This window comes from Penicillium vulpinum, assembly GCF_028829585.1.
Source record: "Penicillium vulpinum strain IBT 29486 chromosome Unknown utg000003l_segment0_segment0, whole genome shotgun sequence".
NCBI classification, from domain to species: domain Eukaryota; kingdom Fungi; phylum Ascomycota; class Eurotiomycetes; order Eurotiales; family Aspergillaceae; genus Penicillium; species Penicillium vulpinum.
In genome coordinates, this window is record NW_026643243.1 from 5,370,822 (window position 1) to 5,395,787 (window position 24,966).

The window sequence follows — 24,966 nt, forward strand, 5'->3', positions numbered from 1 at the left end:
GATGTACATATGTATGCAATGTGTGTATGTAGACAATTTGAAATCCAACCCCAATGCTATAGACCACACACCATAATAATTTCCATGCAAGTTTATCGCTTTTCAAGTAATGCAAATCTGTATCTTTTCAAAGTATAGAGCTTCACCTGCGAATTAGCGGCTGAGTTTGCTTTCACGAATGAAAAAGCTGCTCAGCAAAGCAAAGAACACCACAAAAACCAAAAAGGCGAATCCCTTGTTGGTGGACCAGCCATAAGAGTCCCGGACAATCCTGGCGGTTGCTGGGTCGAGGGTTTTGATAAAATCAAGACTTTCTCGCACCCCTTCAACAATCTGATCGATATTCTTACTGTCACGTAGTCCTGATTGCAATCGATTCCGTAAGACTTGCTGAACGACAGTTGATGATAAAGAGAGACCAATCACGGATCCCAATGAGCGGAACAGATATGAGCAAGCAGTGACGACCGCCTGATCTTCATAAGTAGCATTCGATACTGGTGAAATAGTTAGCATGCTTCGAAGGTTTGTAGAACAGATCAGACAAAAACTCACTCAAACCGATCAAGGTTGTAGTGACACCAATGCCATTGCCGAATGCCGAAAGTACCATTCCACAGATTATCACGACTGTACTAGCCATCACACCACCGGAGAACAGGTATATGCAGAGCACACCAGTTGTCAAGGAAGTATATGCAGCAACTGTTAGCCAGTAATACTTGCCATACCATTTCATCAACAAGCCTGCAAATACGGATCCAGAGACACCGGATAGAATGCTTGGCAATAGACGCAGTCCTGCGGTCGTAGCAGAGACACCATCTACCGCTTGGAAGTATAAGGGGATATAGAATAGAGCGGCAATCCATCCTCCAAAGCTGAAGAAGTTACAGCAGTAGCAAGCAAAGAATGTTCGGTTGAAGATGATGTGACCAGGCGCAAATGGTTCAGCTGCCAGATAGACCTCAACTAGGATAAAGACCACGAACAAGATAGCGGATATACCCAGCGAGGCAATTGTCAGGGGTAATTTCCATGACACATTGCTACCCCGATCAAGACCAACTAAGAACCCAAGAACAGCACCAACAAGGACTACAGCGCCAAGGAAGTCGATGCGACGCAGCTTGGTCTTCCAGTGGGCGCTCTCGCGAGGGGGCAGCTTGAGCAGGAAAGTTACAGCAATGAATGCAATAACGCAGATAGGGAATTGCGCTAAAAATGCCCTAGAAAGAAACGTCAGATGGCGTAAGGAGATGTGGGTCTTGCATCATTCATATTCATACCAGCGCCAGCCAATGTAGTCGGAGAGAATTCCACCTAAGGGTGCGCCGGTACCGGAACCTGTGGCATAGATGATATTGATAATACCCTGCCATAGGCCTCGATCGCGAAGAGGCACAATATCACTCATCAGGATGCTGACAACAGTGGTCATACCGCCTCCGCCAATACCTTGAAATACCTGTTTGAGATAGTCAGCATTACATGATGCAGGCCTCAGATCATATGCAAGCATACACGAGCAGCAATTAACTCATTGATATCCCGAGCCAGACCGCAGCCTAAGCATCCAATGCCAAAAATCGCATATGCAAAGAGTAGACACGGCTTGCGACCAAAGATATCGCTCAGTTTTCCATATAAAGGCTGGAAAGAAGTCAAAGTAAGAAAGTAAGAAGTAGCAATCCAGCTGGTCAGATTAAGAGCTTTGAGATCGCTACCAATTTGACCATAACTAGCCATGATAATCGTCTGGTCTGCCGCTGACAAGAAAATCTATACATCCTGTTAGTTACAATCGAAATTTAGAAAACAGGATGAATAAACATTGAAAAAGAATCCATACTCCTAGCGAGATGGCAGGCACAATGTATTTGAGCTGCTTCTGCGCATCGGGGGAGGGCTCTTTGCCTCGCTCCTCCGTCTGGACTGGATCCCCTGATTCCACATTGTGATCGGGAATCGTGCCGTTGGAGACAGCGCCGTTAGCGGACACAGATCCCAGCAATGGGGAATTCTCGGTAGGAGATGTCTCTGGAGCCATTGTCGAGACTTTTGTCTGTCGCCAGATCGCTCCCGATCGTCTCAATGTCGATATGACCCGACTGAACGTCTACGGGGAAAGAAACAAAAGAGGAGAGCGAGGGCATCTAACCCCAAAATTCTCCTGCCGATAAGAGGCCCCTCACTAGATCCCCGACTTACCCGTTTCGGCCAATCAAATGCACTTGCTCCTCGGACTTATGCCGCCCAGACCTTTGATCTGCAACGTCGGCAAACTCTTGTCTGGGCTATGGCCCTATTTTGTACATACGTAGTACTCATTTGATATACTACGACGACGACATATGGATAACTATACTAATGGGCATTGAACGGTCGTAAATTCGGCTGTTACATAGGAACTATCTGAACATTGATGCAAATATTTCCGATTAGTTAACTGCCAGTTCCCCAAGTTCATGCTGTCGAAATCAAAGGAACTGGTCCACCAGGCGAATCAGGCAGGCGGGCAGTCAGCACCTCAACGCCGTCCTCGGTTACGAGAAGGGTGTGTTCGAACTGGGCTGACAGAGATCCGTCTTGAGTGGTACTGGTCCAGTCATCGGGCCAAGTGCGGTCACGGTGGGTACCAATGTTGATCATGGGCTCAATTGTGAAGCACATACCCGGCTTGGCAGTTCCCACAGCTTTGTTCTTAGCGTAATGAGGAATGTTGGGCGCACAGTGGAACAGCTGGTTGATACCGTGGCCGCAGTAGCTTTTGACGACACTGCAGTTACGGGATTTGGCGAGCTTCTCAATGACATTGCCAGGGTCGCGGAAGAGCATACCAGGCTTGACAATGTCAATTGATTGGTCCAAACATTCACGTGCGGTTTCCACTACTCGGACGGCATCGGGGTCTGCAAGCGCCTTGTCTCCAACATAGTAGGTCTCATTGATATCGCCGTGGAATCCCTTGTGGTATAGAGTGACATCGATGTTGACAATGTCTCCATCCTTCAAGGGACGTTGATCGGGAATACCGTGGCAGATAGTCTCGTTGACCGAGGTACAAACGGACTTGGGGAAGTTCATATAATTCAGCGGTGAAGGATAGGACTAAAGATATGTCAGTATGGTATTTTGCACCAGAGAGTAACTCCTCGTACATCACGCTCTATACAAGCCTTGTGGACCACCTCGTCGATGTAATCCGTGGTGACACCAGGCTTCAATTCACGTGCAGCAGCATCCAAAACCTCACGGGCCAATCGGCAAACCTTGCGCATGGCCTCTTGCTCCTCCTTATTCAGGATAGTAATGTTATGGCGGCCGATAAGCTTCTGCTCGGATCGGGGAATACCATCGCGGGCGTAGTCCGGGTGCGGGATTGACTTAGGGATCGTTCGTTTGGCGGACAGAGGATAGACGGGCCTCAATGAACCGGCGTAAGGGAAGGATGGGTACGGGTTGAAGGTGCCGGTAGCTGGATCTGGTTCAGAAACTACCTTCGGAGGAAAAAGATTGGTGAGGATATTACTCTTTTTGTGAATGTTCTTATGTTCGCTCTGGGGTAGATGGTCAGCGGTTGGTTTCACAAATAGAAGTGCGCCTGCATTGCAAATCTCCCAGTCATATCAGAGTACCTACCCAGCTTCGCTTGAAACAGTCCTGAGAACAGAAGAAACTGTCCGTGCCGCTCTTTAGACATGTCGGACATTGTAGGCTGCCTGCGTCGTTAGGGCAGTCCACACCTTTGCATTTGCGAGTCGCAACTTCAGCCATATTGAAATAGCAGAAGCAATATAAATCAATATAAAACGAGGGAATATGCAGTAGAGAGTGGATTGAATGGCCAAATCTTCAAGAAAATCCCCGCCGGCCGCAAGGCGATATGGAACTAAACTATATTTGGACTAGTGCCAAAATGGGTTGATATTTTCCTGAGGCAGCAAGACGACCAATAAAGATGACTAATGTCGATCATATCTCATTTTGTCCAGAACTTTGGAAGGGGCCGATTTCGCAGCACGTGACGACGACTTACTCCTCTGTTTCAACACGTACCTGGCTTTATTTTGGATATTGACCAGTTACATGATGGCCATTCCAAGGCAGAAAGTGGTTGTTGTGGGTGCTGGCCCAGTGGGGGCCTTAGCAGCCCTGTATGCTGCATCAAGAGGCGACCAGGTGGAAGTATATGAACTTCGTGGAGGTATGTTTCGATGTCTCGTGTGACCTTGCCTTTTTTTACCTTTGTGTCATCGCCGTCGAGAACAATTCGATTTTTAAGAGAGGAGGATGTACATGTATTTGGCTAGAAATGGTTGGCTTTTATGAAGGCATCCCATGTCTCGCAAGGTGTCTCAACTCTCTAATTAAGAGAAAACTACCCTGATAATTCACATCACCATTTGCTACTATCTTCGATGCCCCTCCACTTGTTTTGGGTCAGTTATGATTCATTGCGAATTCTTCCGAACTGACGCCAATAATCCTTGTGCATCCGTAGATCTCCGGGACCCGACGACTGTGCCACTGAACTTTACTAAGTCTATCAACTTGGCACTCTCCGAACGTGGTATTACATCTATGAAACATTCTGGTCGCGATGAATTGATCGAAAATGTCCTCCGTGAAGCGATCCCCATGCATGGGCGGATGATCCATGGCCGAGACCGTGGAGATCTTTGGGAAGCTGCACAAGCTTATGACGTTCACGGCCGGGTATGCAACGATCACCCGCTTGGCAGTTGTTATTGCTATTTACCCTGCAGATCATATAGCTAACTGGTACTACAAGGCTATTAATGCCATCGACCGAGGTACTCTCAACAATGCCCTCCTCGATGAGCTAGAGAAGACCCCCAATGTCAAGCTATTTTTCAACCACAAGCTCACTGGTGCTGATTTCCGCGCCAACAAGGCCTGGTTTGAGCGCAGAATCCCCGGCGACACACCCATGGCCGATGATGCCGGAATCGCTGGTCGCGTACCAGAGATCGAGGTGTCCTTTGACTACCTCATCGGTGCTGATGGGGCACACTCCGCCTCGCGCTACCACCTAATGAAGTTCGCTCGTGTAGATTACCAACAAGAGTACATAGACACTCTCTGGTGCGAGTTCCGAATCCCACCCTCGGAAAACGGAGACTTCCGCATCTCGCCAAACCACCTGCATATCTGGCCTGGGCGCGAGTTCATGTTCATAGCGCTACCATCAGCCGATAAGTCATTCACATGCACCTTATTCGCACCATTCTTGCACTATAACAACCTCGAGACCTCGCCAGAGGATCTGCATAAATTCTTCGACTCCCATTTCCCTGGCGTGTGCCCAGAGCTAATCGAGCCCGCGGCGTTGAGCGAGCAGTTCGTGGCGAACCCGCATCTCCCACTGATCAGCATCAAATGCAATCCCCACCACTTCAATGGCAGCGTGGTCATCATCGGCGATGCAGCGCACGCGGTCCTACCTTTCTATGGACAGGGACTGAACGCCGGCCTCGAAGATGTCCGTGTCCTTTTCGAGGAATTGGATAGACATGGAGTCTACGACCCCAACTCCAGCATCTACACGCGCGGTCTCAAGCGCAACGCAGCATTCCAAGCTTACACAGACCAGCGCTGCGCCGATACGTATGCCATCAACAATTTGTCGAAGGAGAATTATCTTGAAATGCGTGCGGGCGTCAAGTCGCCACTCTACAAGCTGCGCAAGACGATCGAAGAAACTATTGATCGCCATTTCCCGTTCTTTGGATGGAAAACGCAGTATGCCCGTGTCAGCTTCAGTAACCAGCGGTACTCCGAGGTAATTGAAGCTGTTCAGCATCAGAGCCAGGTGCTTGGTCTTGGTTTGAGCGGGGCTTTGGTTGCTAGTGTTGGTGCTGTGTCCATCTTGATGTGGAAGTATCCTCAGTGTCTCTCGCCGATGGGATTGGTTCGGTGTTCGCGGCATCTGGGTTGTATTGGGTTGAGGAACATTCGGAAATTCATCCATATGTAAAGTTGCTTCCTCGGATGAGTGGACTTATGAGAGAATGTGAGGATACATAGCAGATTTTTGGGGAATTTTTTGTGCATTTAATTTATTACATGAGAAGTAGCTTAGCATAGCCAGCAGACTACAGTAGAAAGCATTGAGAAGATCAAAGGGAGAGATTCCCAAATCCAAGTCTGAATTCTTGATCAAACTGATATAAACACCTGATAACCACGGAATGCTTTTAATCCCAATACCTGATAGCACCGTCCAATCCGCCAGTGACGACCTTGCTGGACTCATGAGGATGCCAGTCCACACAAGTAACAGCACCGCCTTCCTTTCCACCAGCCTGGATCTTGTGATACATCTTGCCAGTCTTCCAGTCCCAGAAGCAGACATAGCCGCCGCTGTCACCAGAAGCAAGGAACTGGCCATCAGGCGAGATCTTGAGGTCAACAGCGTACCCGGAAGTATTATGCCCAACGAAACGCTTCTTCCGGTTTTGACGGAATTTATCCGTTGCGCTGTAGACAACAATTTGGTTGTCGCCTGACTGGAAGGCAACGTACTTGCCATTCGGATGGGGAGTCGCACGAGTGAGCGCGAACATGTATGGCTCTGCGATGAACTTGATCGGGACGGGAATGCCGTATTCCCAAGCGCGCAGCGACTTGTCGTCTGAGGTAGAGATGAAGCGGCGGTTGTCGTCGACGAAAGTAAGAGTGTTGACGGCTGCCAGATGGTGGTCATACTCCTGGACCAGCTCGCCGGACCGGGTGTCAAATTGCACGATCTTCTTGTCGGACATACCAGCCAGGAACTCGTGTGAGTGATCTGCTCCAGGGTTGAAGCGGACAACGTGCGGTGTCTTGCCCGTGGAGAACCGGCCAAGGCATTTGCCGTATTCGGTATCCCAGAGCTTGATCTGTCGGTCGTATGAACCGGTAAGGAAAGTCTTCCCCGATGGGTGGAAGTCTGTGTCTGAGATTGATTTGGTGTGGCCGGAGAAAGTCCGCAAGAGTTCCCGAGAGTGATACACATCCCAGAGCTTGGCTTTTCCATCGGCTGCCGATGAAAGCAGCAAGTGGCCGGACTTGGGGATGAATCGAAGAGAGGTGATCGGCTTGGTGTGCGACTTCCAAGTCTGCACAAGCTTTTTCGGTACGTAGTTCTTGGTGGTGCCGGGCTCTTTGCGCAAATCGATATCCAGATCCTGGGGCACATGCATGTATGTCCGGCCCTGGTAGTCGTACTGCTCTGATCCGTGGAACTCGGTGGTTTCTTGCGTGGCAAAGTCGCCTTCGTAGTCGGTGGCATCTTTGCTCATGGCTGGCATGGGCGCGGTGGTAGTCAGAGTCTCGTCTTCCTCTTCGACATATTCCTCGTCGCTACCAAGCGCGCGCTCATCTCCTTCAGCAACCTCGACATAGTCATATTGCTGGTCATTTTGGTATTTCGCCCAGGGTCCCAGATATGCGCCCTCTCCTTCCACAATACTGGAGTCGCCCTTTTTTTGCCGCTTTGTCCGCCAGTTTGCGGACGCGCTCTTAGTTGGCTTCATCTGCACAATATCCCGGCCACCGTACTGTGCCGCATTTTCGAGGTTTCCGATAAATTGGTCCGGTAGCGTCGGATTGCGCGTGTATCCCAGACTCTGGAAGGTGCGATGTTGCGCAGCAAATGTGGACTCGCTGATGGCTGCTTCTTCGGCAAATCCTGTCGGAACATTCTTTCGTTTGATACCATTTCCCGGACCTGCTGGCTTGAACGGGTTCACAGGGCCCTGGGAAGGCTGCGTAAGATCATTGTATGTAGCATTGTAGGTGAGGGCTTGGGATGAGGCGTTGGCGAGAGCCATCTGCATATGCGCTTGGTCCTGTAGGATCGTTAGTCTTATCTGTTCGTCGTTGCCATGGCTGAGGTGTAGGAACAAAGAAACTCGGGAATGAGGGCGATTATGGGGGGACCAAACCTCTGTATTGACCTCTGGTGCAGCAACGACCTTGGTCGCGGTCGTCACAGACGAGTTGGGCATAGCTGTGGCGTCATCGTCGCTGGAGTCATAACCAAGACCTAATAAGGCGGACATGACTGATATGTTAAAGTGAGTATGAATGCGCAGACCTCAATGCCCCTTTGCAACAACTCTGGGGTTGAACGTGGTTGGTGAATGGTAGGTTGGTGGAGGATGTGAATTTTACGGGCGTCGGCAGACCCTCGATACGAAGGCCGCGGAACAGCCACCGCAGCCAAGCTGTCTATCAGCCCCCAATGTAGCTTAGATCTTAGTTAGGTGCGCCTATAAATTATGCCTACTGTTTTCTACTCTTATTACACTTATTTTGATCGCTAGAAATTTTCAACAAGGAACCAGTTAAATGTTAGAAACCTTGGGTATCGTACGCTCTTCGTTGCCAGCCGCATGGGAGGTATATACAACTCAACAGGCCGAAAGACACAGCAAGATTAACACAGAAGAGGAATTAAAAACAAAACAAATGATAATAAAGGAGCACATGCATCACCACAAGTCAATCATACAGTATCTCGAATCCACCAGCTCACACCCCCGGCTCGAGATACTCCAAGGGAAATATCTATTACTTCTCATCGCTGTAATCCAGCAAATATCTCAAGACTGAAAAAATTCGTTGCTCATCCGTACATAGTCATGGCCATCCAACAGATAAGGAACCACTTCGATATACCGATTTATATGGTATAGCAGCCGTCCTAGAGCTATGGTCATATTCGAGGGTTGTGTGACAAGCCGAGAACAATGTCCAGAGAACACAGACCCAAGAACTTATGACAACAGCTCATCGACAAACGGCTCCTTGATCTAGCCGGGACGACCATTATGCATCGCATATTCGGTCTTTTGACGCAGTCAGTGGCCCTCATCGCGGATCAGGGCAACAATCATGCTGTAGAGGTAGAAGAAGAACATGAGGAGGTGGAAGCCAAGCTTGATGAAGGATTCCTAAACACAATTTCGAGTCAGTCACTGCACAGGTTGCGACTTGGAAACCAAACTGACCTTCTTGTGCACGTTCAACTTGCGGAAAATCTCGGTCGCATCCAAAAGGTGCTGGTTCTCGTAGATCCTATATTTCCAAAAACGACATGGTTAGCCTTGTGTGCGTGGGAGGACTTGTGAGGACTTGGGAGAGTTTTCAACGTACTTCTTGGCGTTGAACAAGACGAGGGGAAGGTTCAGCACGATGGCGAGCCAGTATCCGTTGATCACAAAGAGGAAGGTCAAGAACGCGTGGACAGCGGCTTCGGGGATGATGTAGGCGTTAAGGCGGTTGCAAAGGTCGATAGGGTTGATGTAATCGCTAAGAAAAAAAAAGGAGAGACGTGTCAGCTTTTATTCAGCAGCATGAATGAACTCGAAGTAGTTGCTCGGGACAGACGACTGGAAAGACTTACCATTCGAGATCACTGTACATAATCGTGAAGAAGACCTGGAGGAAGAGGTTGACAGCGTTGATCAACACCGCCAACAGGTAAAGCCATGCTTCGCCAGACATCATTGCGAGTTTGACTTTGCGTCAAGTATAATTGGAGAGACTTCAATTGCTAAAAAGAGAATATGAGTTAAATCTGTCGGCGACAAAAGTGGTTTGAGGTCAAGGTGGATTTGAAGAGGCCGGAGCCGGAATTGGAGATGTTTTGTGGGGTCTGCGGCCCAAGGAAGATAGAGGAATCACACAGAGTGCTGAAGTGGGGTCAAAGCTCACTCACAAATAAGAAGCTAAATGCAAGCTGTTGGTGAAAAGAAGGGCAGAGATGAGGTGGGATCGAAGTTTCGATTAGCGAACTGTGAACCTGGAAGGGTCGGCGGTGTCGGGAGGGCTGGTCATTATTAGCGCAACCCGAAAACGGGGGCTGGTAACGTACGTGCTGTACTCCGTACTCCGGAGTTAACTCGATAAGAAATAGCTTGTCGGACTCGAAATAAAAATTGGTAACTACTATTGTTTATGTTGGTAACTGATCTCCGGAGATTATTTGAGATATGAACCTTGGAACACCCGTGGACCTTCGGGAGCTGTGGTGGCGAAGCTTTGTAGGGGGGAAAAAATGACGTTCGACACGTGGTGGGTGGTACATCAAGTCTAGACTACAAGATGTACAACTTCAATAATGTTGTTTATTTGAAAACTCATTAGGGCGTACTACTACAGGTGTCTATATACATAATGACAAACTATAGACCGCAGCATATAGGCTTCCATGCGCCTTTAGAGAATTTTCAATCTCTTAGCAAAAATCGCAACACACAAAACAACCTCGGACAAGAACAAGGATGGAGTCGGATCAGAGGCCAAAAAAAACTAGATCAATAGAAACGCTCTCCATGGTATCATACCAGTGTATAGTAACAGAAAATGACTTGCTCATCGCTTCTCAACAAGTAGGAAATGCATTGCACTGTATGCAATGATGATGAAGGCCCCAGAAATGACAGCCAGTCCGATAACATCGCTCCAGTAGGCTTGGGTGTCAAAGCCAAATGCGCTTAAGATAGAAGCACCAGGTACTTCAATATCTAGACCATACTTGTGATCAATCAAGGTGAGGTAAGTCACTTCATTGACAATCAAGGCCTCGAAGCCATAGTGGAAGATGGACAGCTAATACAATTGTCAGTAAGGAGAAACGTCGTTTTAGTTATAGGGAAACTCACACTCTGCAACCATAATGCTGACGCGGGGATCGCATCGTGATTTAGCAGGAGACCGGCGAAGAGCAAGCTGAAAAGCATCACCAAACTACCGATGAGATTGGCGACTCCGTTATCCTGGAAAATGATGCCGATGAAGAGGCAAATGTTGGCTGCCGCAAGATTGAAAAGGACCAGAACCAACAAAAAGTGGAAGAATTCAGGCCATGCCGGAATCAGACCCGTCATGGGATATACGATGATGCCCATGATGATAGGAGGAAGCAGCCTCAGAGGAACGATATCAAATACGACCTTGGACGCAAAGTATGTGACCGGATGATAGTAGCCATTGGCACGCTCACGTACAAACAAAAGCCGTTCCGTGGAGAACACGTTGAGACTAGTCAAAGTGCTGAAACCAAATAGAGCTAAGATGAAAAAGAAGAGACCAAGACGATTCTGGAAGCCTTTGATATCATCAGTGAGGCCATAGAAGAGGTATCCAGATAAGACTGCAAGAAGAATGGCAATTGCGTAATGGGTGAGCATCAGCATCGGGTTTCGATAAAGATTACGCCATGTCCGCTGAGACAGGATGATGAACTGTCGCACCAGACCAACTCGAGCATAGCCCTTAGACTGTATCACAGTATCCGACAACATTGGTGAATTTGGTGCACCGTTCACAGCCTGGGCATTCTGAATGGCGGTCAAAATCTCATCATGCACAAAATGGCAAACGTCAGAATCCGCGTAGCTGGCCACCAGAATGTCGAGATCACTTTGTCCAGGTGCCGGAGGAGGTAGCTGATCGGGATCATCAAGGATTTGCGGAGGAACACTGCCTTGTTGACGAGAAAGACGCAGCCATTGTTGATGATTATCAGCTACATCTAATATAGCACTCTCGTCATCTGTCTTGGGAGTAATTGGGCGCCCATTGTGGTGCTTTCGGGTGTAAAGTTGGCGATCTTGTTGCTGCTTCAGAGACACTCGGCGTTTATCTTTGGGTCTTCGGGTTGCATCTGCACCGCTTGAGTTGTCTTCAATGCTCCGAATCGACGCGCTAGCGACGGACTTGACGGCTCTGAGACTGCTGGATGCAGTCTTGGGTGGACCCATGCGCCCATCCACAGATGATTCTACTTCATCTGTATATGATGAATGTGCACCACCGGCGTGCATGGTAAGATCGACAAGATAATCCGCAATATTGAATCCCGGCGGACAGGAATAGCCCACGCGCTCAAAGTACTGCTGGCAGGATGAGAAAGGGCCAGAATAGACTGTACGTCCCTCGGCAAGAAGGATGAGTCGGTCAAACAGCGCAACAATGTTCGAGCGAGGTTGGTGGATGGTAAAGATAACAGTACGATTGTATGTCTTGGCCAGCGTCACCAGACACTCAACGACGTTGAACGCATTGTAGGCATCCAATCCACTGGTGGGTTCATCTAGGAACAGGATACTAGGGCTGGTAACCAGCTCACAAGCAATTCCGACTCGGCGCTTCTCTCCGCCGGAAATGCCACGACCTTTGCCTTCTTCTGAGCCAATCAATTGATCCTTGATGTGGTAGATCCCAAGTTGCTTTTCAACCACCAGGACTCTTTGCTCTTTAGCAGCCCGGCTCATGTCCCGGGGAAGTCTGAGTAGGGCGCTTGTCAAGATGGTCTCGTGGACTGTCAAGGTGGCAAGCATTGTATCTTCTTGATCGACAAAGCCAACCATTGTTCTGAAATCATTGTCATCAATCTTCTCGCCGTTGACATAGAAATCTCCATTCACTGAGCCACGCTTGTTCTTTCGTGCCAGAATATCAAGGAACGAAGTTTTTCCAGCCCCAGATGCTCCCATAATGGCTGTAATCTGCCCTGGTATGGATGCGCCTTGAATGCCAGAGAGAATCTCTTTTCCATTCAGCGTGTAAGATACATTTTCCCAATACAAAGCCGCCGAGCGATAGTCTGCCAGGAGTTTGGCAGTTTCGTCATCCGAATCGTCCGAGAGAGCCAGGCGAAGATAATTGCGGTGAGCAGCACGACGGGACAAATACCAAACGAGCAGAATGATAGCAACCACAAATAGTGAACTTCCCGCGATCACACCAGCAATGAGTGGAGTGTTGATTTTTTTCACGGGGCGCTCGTATCCCGGTTCCTCAGTCTTGTACATGCACTCTCCTGAATCACACGACAAGAAGATGCTGGGATCACCGAAGACGCTCGCAATCAATCCATTCATTTGAGGCTCGGAGAAAACGCTCTTGGTACCCTCCAGGGTCGATTTAGTGTCGAAAGTAGCCGGACCCTTGATAAGTTGATCAAGGAAATCGCTCAGATCGATGGAACCGTTCTCGCCACAGAGGAAGCGGCCCGGAATACATTCGCACTGAAGGTGCTCACACTTGTAGTGAGTTGAATTGGAGTTGTAGTCCGTTTCCATGTTCCACTCGCAAGTGTCTAGGCCGCAATAGAATGACTCTTTCTGGTCGACCCAAAATTGGAAGCTGCATGTTTCATCCTCGGCTTTGCAGGAGAAAGTAACTTGGGGCTTGCGACCGTCGAGCTGTTTCAAGATCGCACGGTTGGTCACATCACACATTTGAAAGTTCTCCTTGACCGTGACACCTTGCTTGTGACACACGCCCCCTTGATCTTCCGGCATCATCGCGTTACAGGCATTATCCGAGTCGCAGACATTGCAGTTGATGCCTTTCCAGCCATCCTTGCATTTACAGGTATTGCCATCACGCTGCGGCCGTTTCAAGTCGTCGGCTAACGAGCCGCACAGGGGAACCGAGCAATCGTCGCCTCCAAAACCGGGAGGGCATGAGCATTTTCCGTTGAAGTTGTTGCAATCCGAAAAATGAGTACATTTATAGTTGTCTAGCTGGCAGTTGAAGCAACCTGGACACTCCGGACATCCGGGTGGCCGATCATCGAAGAGGGAATAGGATTGCGTAACGAGACTTGCGTCGGAAAATTCGCTCCATGCCGCAGCAGATCCCAGTAGGGGAATTAATGTGAGAAGTGAAAGAGATGTGGCGCTAGTTAAGCGCATCTTGTGGGGAGGATGGCAACAGCGTGTCCTGGTGCGCAGCGATACCAACAACTGAGGAAGGAATGCGGGGGCGGACCGCCAAATTGATTAAAACAGAGGGTCAAACTAGGAGCATATAGTTGAAATAAAGGATAGAGACAAAGAGGCAAGCTTGAAAGTTGAGAAGCAGAAAGCGGAGAGAGGGTGAGATTGGCCCCCAGACGATGACGCGGGCGGAGAAGCGAGAGGCTGGGCTGATGCATGAGCATCAGGAACCCGCAGGTAAGCTGGACAATCTTATACTATAATAGGTTGATCTCGATGATTTTTTTAGAGTATAATTCATGAATTCCAATCCTTCCTACGATTCACAAAATTTATTCCTTCTCATTTCCGTACGGATTTTGTTAATGGCGAAGATAAGATCTCGAGGTAAATTGTAGTATCGAACCTGGAGCTGATGTGTTTATCTAACTAAACATCTTCTTGAACGATGATAGCATGGCCGAGTTAAGGGATTACGAGACGAACAATGTAGGGATCATCTAGTCGCTTTGGAACGGAGGATTTGAAGTTCGGAGTACTTTGTAAATACATTCGGAATCGAATAATAACATTCGTCAGTGCCTGAAAATGTACTCCGTAGTCGCCTTGGATTCACTGGACAAAATAAGTGTGGGTACCCCGGGGCCCTGTTTCCAACTGCATTGACACACCGATGGTCTAACGTGCTTCCTGTTTATCCTAGAAACGACGCTCGGAGGATTGCTAGTAGGATCCAACAATGGTTAGTGTCGAAATATTACGTTAAAATACTGGGTGAAAACAGGGGTATCATACCTGAAAATATCATGTGACACCTGGTACTCCCGAGGTCGGCATACCATGCAAAAGTCATTAATGTCCGGGTTGTGAAAACAGCGGGTTTTGTCGTTTTAGTTAAGTTAGAACTACATACCTTGCAATATTGATTTCTGTCAATTGGAAACGAACACCCATGAGGCGATTGATCACGTGATATCGCAACACAGCCAAGGAGCTTGTAGATAAAATCGACGGTAGCATAACAACAGACTCAATTTCTTACCCATTCAGTTGAACCTTGGAATGTCCCCGGACAAGGATATTTGATTATAGCTATTTTTCTCAATAAAGCTCACTGTTCTCAGCCATGGTGAAGATTGAAGCCTTCGCGGTCGAACAGGTACTTCCCCGCATTACCCCATGACTCGGTGGTGTCTGTCTGTCCCATGTGTCATTACAAGTTTCCGTTACTAACCAGTCTATAGTGGATGGACAAGTATGAGACCACTGCCAAGTATAATACCGCCGAAACCTGCTGCGCATCCATCTCCATCGACGATCTCCGCGCGCTCTCCGATGACAAGGATTCCGACCCTCTCGCCCAGCTTCAATCCACCAAGCTTACGTATGGGGCGATCCGTGGCTCCGATAAACTACGAAATACATTGGCAAATCTGTACTCGGCGAGGGCACCGACGCAATTGCCGAAGGATAATATCTTAATCACCGCTGGTGCAATTCAAGCGAACTTCTTGTTGCTGTATACGTTGGTTGGCCCAGGAGACCATGTCATCTGCCATTATCCAACATATCAGCAATTGTACTCTGTACCTGCATCAGTGGGAGCCGAAGTTAGCCTGTGGAGGTCTAAAGAGGCCGATGGATGGCAGCTGGACATTGAAGAGCTGAAAGGCCTTATCCGTCCCAACACAAAGTTGATCATCATAAAGTATGTCCGAGTCTTGTTACAATCATACAAGATATACCTTTTTTGCTAATCGTCATACTTGTCATAGTAACCCGCAAAACCCAACTGGAGCCATCATCCCCCGCCAGAAACTCGAAGAATTGGTCGATGTTGCTCGCGAGAACTCTATTATCATCCACTCCGATGAGGTCTATCGCCCTCTCTTCCACAATATCAGTCCGGCGGACCCGAGATTCCCACCCACACTGCTTTCTATGGGATACGAACGCACTGTGGTGACAGGATCTGTTTCAAAGGCATATAGTCTGGCGGGTTTGCGGGTCGGCTGGATTGCATCGCGGGATAGTTCTATCATCGAATCTATTTCCAATGCGCGCGATTATACAACTATCTCGGTCGGGCAAATTGACGAGGCAATTGCTAGTTTTGCACTAGCACCGGATTGCATCCACAATCTTCTAAAGCGAAATATCGATCTAGCCAGGACTAATCTCTCTATTTTGGAGAAATTCATCGATTCTCATCGCTGGGCGTGTGAATGGATTAAACCGCAAGCCGGTAGCACTGCATTTGTGCGCTTTAACAAGATGGGAAAACCCGTAGACGATGTCGCTTTTTGCGAGATGCTCCAGGAACGGACCGGCGTGATGCTTGTGCCAGGAAGTCTTTGCTTTGGGCTTGGAGAAGACTTCAAAGGTTATGTTCGCATTGGCTATGTCAATGAAACCGAGGTCCTGGAGCAGGGCTTGGACGCATTGGGTAAATTCATGGAAGATGGGTATGAGGATGTCCCAGTGAAGAAGCCCTTGCCAAAGTGATATTGTTGTTATACAAGTACATAGACAGATCATTTGTATATTCCAATTTTCTTGGCTGGAAGCTGTTCTAGCTTCAATTTACTTAGGATCTAGACGCTAAGGACAAGTGAGGCTACTCTCGGAGTAGAAAGTGCGGGGTGACGATCCTCTAAGCCCCATGTGAAGGTACATGCATATATGCAAAGTACATCAGAAGAATCCAGGATTGTTTTACTCCGTAGAATTAATTGAATACTAGAATAATTGTTAAATATATAGAAAGAAACTGTACGTCAATTTCAAGGTGTTCTGTCACGTATGTGACAACCTCGGAAGTAATCCAAGGTTGCATGTCGTCAGGGGATCGGCACCTGTGCCGAGGCAAGTTTTAATCTCTTCCTATTTCAATCCCTCGCAGCTTTCACTGGATAATTTCCACCTCTATTACTTTTGATCGACGATTTACTGATATAAGACACCGAAGCTGAGGTGTAAGCCAAGGAGCTCCTATAACACGTTCTTTGTTCTTTAGCTACATTCAAAGCTGTCATACAAGGGGCGATCTCATCAAATTTCATACCCTGACCATACCCACTTAGGCTTGATCATTGAATATTCTTGATCATAATGTCGCTGTCATCCCTGCCCGGTAGGTTATGACGTACGGCGGGGCTGGGTGCATGGCTAACAGCTGTGTCTTTGCGTAGATATTCCCTTGAGCCTTGCACTCCCTGCTGCGGCAACCACACTTGCATATCTCAATGCAAAATGGTCGCTCTCCTACGATTTGAGCCTTCTCAAGGGGCTGGTGACTATGAAGGTGAGGTCCCGCGTCGCGGAACGTGGCGACCGCTTGAACCTCTTCTACACACTTGAAGCCTATGCACTTAATCCTAAAACTGCAGACAGCGATTTTATTGTGTACAATGGACGAACAACATCGTTCTACGAAGGTTACATCATAATTCTTCGCTATGGGGCATGGTTTAAGAATGTACACGGCATCAAGCCCAAGGAGATTGTCGCGATTGACTTCATGAATTCTTCCACTTTCATCTTCATGATGCTGGGATTGTGGAGTATTGGAGCGATCCCCGCGTTTATTAACTACAACTTGTCTGGGAAGCCGCTCATTCACTCTATTCGAACATCCACGGCGAGGCTCTTGATCGTTGACGAAGAAGTTCGTCACTGCTTCCCAGCGGAGCAGGAGGAGATTTTGACATCCCCGAGCTTCCGAGATGGCAAGGGATCGGTTGAGGTCGTGTTTCATACCCCGGAGGTGGAAGCGCAGATTATGGGAATGGAGCCTACGCGAGAGGATGACAAGGTCCGCAGTGGCTTGATCCCTCGCGATATGGCCATTTTGATTTACACAAGTGGCACTACCGGGCTTCCCAAACCTGCTATTGTCAGTTGGAATAAGTGCTGGTCTGGCAGCTTGTTCGTTAAAGATTGGTTGAGCATTAATTCCTCTGACAGATTCTTCACGGTAGGATCTACCAACCTACAAATTTTACTGTCCAAGCTGACCTCTCGACTAGTGTATGCCTCTCTACCATAGTTCCGCTTCGGTGCTTGGGTTTATCACCTGCTTGATGGGAGGATCGACTCTGATTATTGGCCGCCGATTCTCTGCGCGCAACTTCATCAAAGAGGCCCGCGAGAACAATGCGACAATTATCCAATATGTGGGCGAGACGCTACGTTATCTGTTGGGCGTAGCACCTGCAACTGACCCGGTCACTGGCGAGGACCTTGACAAGAAGCACAATATTCGCATGGCATTTGGAAATGGACTGCGTCCCGATATCTGGAACCGCTTCAAAGAGCGTTTTAATATCCCCACAATCGCCGAGTTCTACGCCGCTACTGAAGGCACATCTGGTTCATGGAATGTTTCGTCAAACGACTTCTCCGCGGGCGCTATCGGCCGAAACGGTGCTTTGGGAAATATCATCCTTGGTCGTGGCTCTGCCATTGTGGATGTTGATCATGAGACCGAGGAACCGTGGCGTGACCCCAGGACTGGTCTCTGCAAGAATGTCCCTCGGGGTGATCCCGGCGAGTTACTATACGTCATCGATGCAGCAGATCCCACTGCCAATTTCCAAGGCTACTTCGGAAACAAGAAGGCGACCGACGGCAAGATTATCCGCGATGTAAAGAAGAAGGGCGATGCCTATTTCCGGACCGGTGACATGGTTCGATGGGACAAAGACGGCCGTTGGTACTTCTCAGATCGACTGGGTGATACCTTCCGATGGAAGAGCGAGAACGTATCCACCAGCGAGGTTTCCGAGGTCCTAGGCGCACATCCCGAAGTACACGAAGCTAACGTTTACGGCGTGGCTCTCCCCAATCATGATGGCCGTGCGGGATGCGCAGCTATCCTTTTCAACCAGCAAATAGCAGACGGTAACCTCTCTGATTCCGCACTGGAGCCCTCACGCGAGGTCCTTGATAGTCTCGCTGCACACATTCTCAAGAATCTGCCTCGGTTCGCGGCTCCGCTGTTCTTGCGAGTTACGCCTGTGACGCAGTCGACCGGTAACAACAAGCAGCAGAAACATGTTCTTCGTGCTGAAGGCGTGGATCCAGCTCGTGTGTCGAAGAAGGATAGACTCTACTGGCTCCAGGGTAATACCTATGTGCCCTTTGGGCAGAGGGATTGGGACCTGTTGACTGGTGGCCAGGTTCGACTTTGATACTTTGATTCGTCTGTTTTCTTGAAATCATCTCGGTTTTGTGTGTCTTCTTTGGCTTGTCTTATTCATCTCTATTCTTTTTTTTCGGTCCTGTGACATTGCCCCTGTCCTCCCTTACCTTACGATACCCTTGACAGCCAATTCAATACTTTATATATGCCCATTGGGGTTGGCCTGATATCACTGGACTGAAGTTTACACGTAGGACATCCTATAGACATTTTTATGGAGGCCTTGATGGTAAGTAATCCCCTGATTCTATACCTATGTAGATAATATACTGGATACATAACTCCATCACGTGGATGCCAAGGTGGAAAACGTAACCTACGTGAGGAAGGTACGGCAGATTCGGGAAGGTATCACTCTCCAAACAGGAAGGGACCTCAGGATTGCACCAGGGCAAGAGAATTCCTGGGAGCCTGCCTAAGGAAGGAACGAAACAAATGGAATGGTCAGTTCGGACATTGCAACCCCCATCCCCCATTGCTCAGATTGGAAGTGCCCTGTGCAGGATCATGTTAGGTTGTGAGTTACGGGCACAATACACCCAACCCCACCTTGAAAAGGGACATCCTAGTCACTGAGAAACCCGTCCCTAGCTATTGTGAAGAACGTCAGGATCATTTCCCCCCTTTGAGACATTCTGAAGCTATTCACACTTTCGACCCACCATAACTCCACCATAACCCCACCCCCATAGCTTAACTGCTTTCAAGCTTCGGGCTTTCATTCTAGTCTACTTGTCTACAATATGGTCTTATATTTTTGTGAAAAGTTGGAGATTTTTTTCTTCTTTCAAGCTATTAGAGATTAAGTACGGATTTCCTTCTCTTGGCGTTCATTCATCGTGCTCTCTCTCAAGACCTCAGACGACCTTGTCATACTTAGAGAAACCGTTGAAGGTGTCCAAAGGCGAATCAGCCTCGACAATATCCCACACCTTATCGACCTGTGCTGCGATTTCCGCGCTGAGAGGACCCTTGCTCAATGCAGCTAGCGTCTGATTGAGCTGCTCAACATTACGCGAACCGACAATTATAGCGTCGCCGAATTCTTCTTTGAGGGCAGAATTATGCATCGCCCACCGATATGCCAGCTCAGCCTTAGAGATACCAGACTCCTTGGAGATCTTCTCCCATTGTTCCAAGCCCGCCAGCATGTGCGGCTTATTGAAAAGCGCATTGTAGACTCCACCCAGTGGTGTCTTGGGATCCCACCGACCCGCGCCGCCGGAGACCAATGTCGCAACATCCTTTGTCAGGAATCCTCCTGCGATGGGCGAATAGGCATAGAAGGCGATGTTATACTTCCGCAGCGTGGGAAGGATCTCTTTCTCTCCTCGGCGTGCAACGGCAGAATAGTTGCCCTGGTAGACACTTGGCAAGATGTAATTATTTTCTTGGCAGATGCGAACTACCTCTTCGACCTCCTCGGCCAGATAGTTGGACAGACCAAAGCGCTTGAATTTTCCAGCCTGATGAGCAGAGTTGATGGCAGCCAGCAGGTCTTCCACTGAGCTTCTGCGTTCAGGGGCATGCATGTAGTAGACATCGAGCTAGGAATGGTATCAGAGATTGGGTCTTTAGGGCTCGGATTATTAAATGCTCACCTGGTCGGTTTGAAGAAGGGCCAAACTCCGATTCAAGTCTGCAAGAAAAGAGTCCGGGGTCGAAGGCTCAGATGAAAACCCGCCGGGGTATTTTGAATCAATAGTAAAGCGGGAATCGGCGTGGATTTTTCCCAATAGCTCCTCGGAGTTGTTGTATAGCTTGGCAGTATCGATGTGTTTGATGCCTTTGGCCTCCAGAATATCGAGGACTTCGTTGATGGATTCGAGAGTCGGATAGGCGACCTCATCCATGATTGAGGCTCCACCCCAGATAATTTTGATGTCAGCCATGGTAGTAGATATGGTTGTGGTTGTTGTTGCTTTTTTTGTTGAAGTATGAAGAGATGGGGAATATGAATGTCTAAAAGCAACACTCTAGTCAGGTATTTATATTCTATGTTTCCAAAGCCTCTTATCTTTACTAGCTTTATAATCAAATTCTTTATAATCGAAAGTTCGTGAACCAGGGCTACTAGCACATCGTGGTACTGGCCCCCAACCCGTGTCTTGGAAGGTTTAGTCGACACATTATTAATCAGGGGCATCATTGAGGTCTACTCTAGCGCTCTACCTAGGGCTGCCATCCTCATCCATCACGTTCCATCTACTCGGAATTCCGATTCTGATTCACTTTGGAATACGCCTCTTGATTACATGCATACATGTGTACATTACAGTGAAGATAGGACGCTCAACATGCTACTCGGAATTCCGAGTCTGGTTTCACTTTGGAGCTTCTACATGTTACAGTCCAGATAGGACTATCAAGATCCTGTAATCAAAATCAAACGACGTCATCTAATTAATCAAATGGTATGGAAATGAAAAAAGTTATTCCAATGGAATTCTAGAAGGTCAAGTATAAAGCCGACTCGGAGGCATGTCGGCTTCCCCGCATGCATTTGGAGATCCCCACTGGCTTTCCCTTTCTCGTTCTCCTTTTTCTTCTCTACTTTTGTTTTTACAGTTTTCCCAAAATCATCATGTCGTCGTCAAGTTTGTCTATACTCGCACATCTTCGCCCGCGCATACAGGTGCGAACCCGACCGAGCGCAATTCGCAATTTCACAATCTCTCAGCATCTCCACTCAGATGCTTCCTCGGTAGCCGAGGCCTTCCTGTCACGCTTCCAATCGCTGGGGCCACAAACCCGTATCCAAACGATAGATGCAAATCAGCTTCAGCTTCTCACCCTCACCCTCAATCGCCCAACTCTCTTCCCTGGCGCCCCCTCTCTGTCCAATGGCGCATCCGCCCCGCAGTCCACAGTACCCGTGCCGCCGGGCTACCACCTCGCATATTTCACACCTGCGTTCCTAGAAAGTGAACTTGGGGCGGATGGAACGGATGCATCATACAATCCCGACGTGCCCTTTACACGGCGCATGTGGGCAGGCGGCGAGGTGCTGTGGCCCCGTACGGATGGGAAACCCAATCCGCTACGGGTAGGACAGGAGGTGCATGAGACAACGCGGGTACTTAGTGCCGAGCCCAAAGTTGTAAAAAAGACCGGGGAGGACATGATTGTTGTTGGAATCGAGAAGGAATTCGCCAACGAGCACGGCGTGTCAATTATTGACCGACGGTTAGGGCTTTCCTTTTCAAGAATATCACAGACCAAAATACTGACAACAACATTCATATAGCAATTGGGTATTCCGTAAAGCTCTACCTGTTCCATCTGCATCGACGCCATCCAGCGCCCCTCCCTCGTCCTCAACATCCCATATCGCGACCCCAAACCCTACCTCGTCCGTTATCACCACTGAGGGCAACACCCGTACACGAACTCTGGTGCAAACGCCTGTGACGCTCTTCCGCTTCTCTGCTCTGACTTTCAACCCTCATAAGATTCACTACTCACTGCCCTGGGCGCGGGATGTAGAAGGTCACAAGGATATTGTAGTACATGGTCCGTTGAATTTGATCAATATTCTAGATCTCTGGCGCGACACTCGTCAACATGTCACCGATTATAACTTGCTTTTCCCCCAGCGCATCTCTTATCGGGCAACGAGCCCATTATATGCCGGGGATGAGTATCGGATTGTGCTTGAGGAGGGCGAGAAAACAAAAGTGCAGATTATTGGGCCCGGAGAAGTAGTTGCCATGAAGGCTGAGATCCAATAAATACGAACTGCACAAATAAACCAGATACAAAGCTGTGGCGATTGCAGTGAGGGCTGGGTATTCCTGATAGAATCGAAGTATGTATCAAGCTCTGTCCACGGATGGGGGTTAGCGGGAGGCGTAGATCCCCCGCAGGCTGGGCAGTTCACTTCTCTTTCCTTTTCTACCTCATCCTCATCCTCATCATTTGCTGCTCACAATAAGCATAATAATATCCATCCATAAACCATAATGGACGAGCCTCTAGACCCTGCTGCGGAGACAACCCTCCAAAAGCAAACACGAGATGATTATGCTGGTGGGTTCTCAAATACGAAGGTAAACGATCTGAAAGAAAACCTAGACGAGGATAGAGAAACTTCTGACCATGAACGGGTCGAGATTGACCCGTATGATTCCTCGGCTCCAGTTCTGCTGTTTGGTCATGTTCGTCCGGTGAGCAAAGAGGAGATGCTTATAGACATCCCTCCAAGGCCAATAGCCGATCACCTGATCTCTCGATTCTTTAATTCTTCTGAACCGGCACGAGGTATGAGTTTCTCAAAGGGGAAAAGGGCCAATGAGTACTGATAAGCAAGCAGTGTCTATCCATGTTCCTACATATCAGAAAGAGTACGAGGAGTTCTGGCGGCGCCCAACAGATCAATCATTTACTTGGATTTCTCTCTTATACTCGATCATGGCTTTGTCTGTCTCTCCATATCATCGATACTCAGAGCCATTACCTTCTGGCATAGCGGGCCCTACCAGGTCATGGGATATATTCCGGAAAAGGGCCTCGCAGTGTCTTATCCAAGCAAACTACATTACCCCAGGGCGGTACAAACCAGAAGCACTATTCCTTTATTCGATCGCCGAGTTATACCGGTCTCGCGATGCGCAGGTTGGAGTGTCCTATTTGCTCGGAATAACTATTCGTCTGGCTATGCGTATGGACTACCATCGTGATCCGCGCCATTACCCAATGCTATCTGCCTTTGATGGGGAAATGCGCCGGCGTGTCTGGGGCTTGCTTGTTCAGCTAGACACTGTAATCTCATTCCAAGTCGGCATCCCTCGAACAATCCAGCCTTGGCAATATGACACACATTTGCCCTCTAACTTGTTGGACACTGACTTCGACCAAAGTTCCGTTCATTTGCCACCCGAGAGGCCAGAGAATGAAGAAACAGATTGCTTGTATATGTGGACCCGATCTATCATTATGAAAGTCTTTGGTCAGATAACAGACCTAGCATTCTCTCAAAAGCACTCAAACTACGATGAGGCCTTGGATATTGACAGTCGTTTGGAGACTGCGCATAACATGGTACCCTCCTGCTTGAAAATTCGACCGATGGCGCAGTGTGTCGCGGACCGAGCGGAATTGACCATGCGGCGCTTCACCTTGGAGCTTCTGTATCAGAATGCACGTCTTGTCCTACATCGCCGGTACATCACCAAGTTGAATATTAGCTTTGCGTACCCTTACTCACGATCAGCCCGTCTGGCCGCAGCTCATGAAACGCTTCGATACCATAAAGAGATCTGGGCCGAGTGTAGGCCCTTTGGACAGTTGTACACAGAGCGATTTTTTCTCGGCACCCTCCAACATTACTTTTTGCATGCGGCAATGATTCTTTGTCTTGAAATGTGCCAGGATGCAGACCGTGGTGATACTGCATGCCTCAGACCCCAAGAACGAGCAGAAGAACGAGCAGAATTCTTGCTTCTTTTGGAAGAAACGCATAGCATATTCATACAATCCCGCCACCCGTCTGTAGATTCACAGCGAGCAGTGAATGTTTTGACCATCATCCTCAAAAGGGTGAAGAAAGATGAGTTTCGATATTCTACTTCGATTGCTGGGCAATCAGCAGCGTCCATAGATAGTAGATCTGACTATTCCCTTTCACAAGACCGCGCTAACAAGGTTCCCAGGTGATATTTCGATGCAATCCACCAGTGCAGCAGCGTTTGATCCACAATACTCATCATACAGCTCCAATATTGGCGAATTGCAGCCCGCAATACCCAACCCCGGCCAGATATCATCATACAGCTCCCTGGAGGCTATTGAAAAGATGCTTGATATACCCACTCAATTCGACTGGGTAAGAGCCCTAGCTATGCTTTGCACAACCGTCACTGATCCTTGATTTCTAGAATGTGTTTGACAGTTACATTTCAGGAGCCAAAAGGGCCGCCAACGACCATATTTAATGGCGATGGTGAAATCCATAGACGTATATCTTCTGAATATACTTGTGTTTCGTACATCATTGATCAAAGATCTCGAGATACTACATAT

At 48.5% G+C, this 24,966-nt stretch overlaps 11 protein-coding genes across 11 annotated transcripts; 5 read left to right on the top strand and 6 right to left on the bottom strand.

The window, feature by feature from the left end:
- Positions 1-153: 153 nt before the first annotated feature.
- On the bottom strand, positions 154-2,050 carry N7479_007076 (putative MFS multidrug transporter; the record flags this gene model as incomplete). Its single annotated transcript, XM_057254770.1, has 5 exons — positions 154-497; positions 556-1,229; positions 1,290-1,468; positions 1,525-1,782; positions 1,853-2,050. The coding sequence occupies 5 exons, from the start codon at positions 2,048-2,050 to the stop codon at positions 154-156; spliced, it is 1,653 nt and encodes a 550-aa protein (XP_057108632.1).
- A 416-nt stretch (positions 2,051-2,466) lies between these two features.
- On the bottom strand, positions 2,467-3,777 carry N7479_007077 (methionine aminopeptidase MAP1; the record flags this gene model as incomplete). The annotated part of the gene is made up of 3 exons (XM_057254771.1): positions 2,467-3,111; positions 3,162-3,560; positions 3,643-3,777. The coding sequence occupies 3 exons, from the start codon at positions 3,775-3,777 to the stop codon at positions 2,467-2,469; spliced, it is 1,179 nt and encodes a 392-aa protein (XP_057108633.1).
- Positions 3,778-4,092: 315 nt separating this feature from the next.
- bna4 (kynurenine 3-monooxygenase) lies at positions 4,093-6,001 on the top strand (the record flags this gene model as incomplete). The annotated part of the gene is made up of 3 exons (XM_057254772.1): positions 4,093-4,207; positions 4,505-4,719; positions 4,796-6,001. The coding sequence occupies 3 exons, from the start codon at positions 4,093-4,095 to the stop codon at positions 5,999-6,001; spliced, it is 1,536 nt and encodes a 511-aa protein (XP_057108634.1).
- A 220-nt stretch (positions 6,002-6,221) lies between these two features.
- N7479_007079 (WD40 repeat domain-containing protein) lies at positions 6,222-8,069 on the bottom strand (the record flags this gene model as incomplete). The annotated part of the gene is made up of 2 exons (XM_057254773.1): positions 6,222-7,856; positions 7,953-8,069. The coding sequence occupies 2 exons, from the start codon at positions 8,067-8,069 to the stop codon at positions 6,222-6,224; spliced, it is 1,752 nt and encodes a 583-aa protein (XP_057108635.1).
- An 801-nt stretch (positions 8,070-8,870) lies between these two features.
- Positions 8,871-9,519, bottom strand: N7479_007080 (cornichon family protein; the record flags this gene model as incomplete). Its single annotated transcript, XM_057254774.1, has 4 exons — positions 8,871-8,963; positions 9,021-9,087; positions 9,166-9,321; positions 9,416-9,519. The coding sequence occupies 4 exons, from the start codon at positions 9,517-9,519 to the stop codon at positions 8,871-8,873; spliced, it is 420 nt and encodes a 139-aa protein (XP_057108636.1).
- An 867-nt stretch (positions 9,520-10,386) lies between these two features.
- N7479_007081 (putative ATP-dependent permease ADP1) lies at positions 10,387-13,718 on the bottom strand (the record flags this gene model as incomplete). The annotated part of the gene is made up of 2 exons (XM_057254775.1): positions 10,387-10,623; positions 10,677-13,718. 2 exons carry the CDS (start codon positions 13,716-13,718, stop codon positions 10,387-10,389), a joined length of 3,279 nt encoding a protein of 1,092 aa, XP_057108637.1.
- A 1,150-nt stretch (positions 13,719-14,868) lies between these two features.
- N7479_007082 (uncharacterized protein) lies at positions 14,869-16,247 on the top strand (the record flags this gene model as incomplete). The annotated part of the gene is made up of 3 exons (XM_057254776.1): positions 14,869-14,901; positions 14,987-15,450; positions 15,518-16,247. The coding sequence occupies 3 exons, from the start codon at positions 14,869-14,871 to the stop codon at positions 16,245-16,247; spliced, it is 1,227 nt and encodes a 408-aa protein (XP_057108638.1).
- Positions 16,248-16,853: 606 nt separating this feature from the next.
- N7479_007083 (uncharacterized protein) lies at positions 16,854-18,934 on the top strand (the record flags this gene model as incomplete). The annotated part of the gene is made up of 3 exons (XM_057254777.1): positions 16,854-16,875; positions 16,934-17,718; positions 17,771-18,934. The coding sequence occupies 3 exons, from the start codon at positions 16,854-16,856 to the stop codon at positions 18,932-18,934; spliced, it is 1,971 nt and encodes a 656-aa protein (XP_057108639.1).
- An 868-nt stretch (positions 18,935-19,802) lies between these two features.
- Positions 19,803-20,837, bottom strand: N7479_007084 (aldo/keto reductase family protein; the record flags this gene model as incomplete). The annotated part of the gene is made up of 2 exons (XM_057254778.1): positions 19,803-20,492; positions 20,547-20,837. The coding sequence occupies 2 exons, from the start codon at positions 20,835-20,837 to the stop codon at positions 19,803-19,805; spliced, it is 981 nt and encodes a 326-aa protein (XP_057108640.1).
- A 692-nt stretch (positions 20,838-21,529) lies between these two features.
- N7479_007085 (hydroxyacyl-thioester dehydratase HTD2) lies at positions 21,530-22,676 on the top strand (the record flags this gene model as incomplete). Its single annotated transcript, XM_057254779.1, has 2 exons — positions 21,530-22,131; positions 22,193-22,676. The coding sequence occupies 2 exons, from the start codon at positions 21,530-21,532 to the stop codon at positions 22,674-22,676; spliced, it is 1,086 nt and encodes a 361-aa protein (XP_057108641.1).
- A 231-nt stretch (positions 22,677-22,907) lies between these two features.
- N7479_007086 (putative C6 transcription factor) lies at positions 22,908-24,878 on the top strand (the record flags this gene model as incomplete). Its single annotated transcript, XM_057254780.1, has 4 exons — positions 22,908-23,205; positions 23,258-24,547; positions 24,597-24,769; positions 24,822-24,878. The coding sequence occupies 4 exons, from the start codon at positions 22,908-22,910 to the stop codon at positions 24,876-24,878; spliced, it is 1,818 nt and encodes a 605-aa protein (XP_057108642.1).
- Between the last annotated feature and the right edge of the window lie 88 nt (positions 24,879-24,966).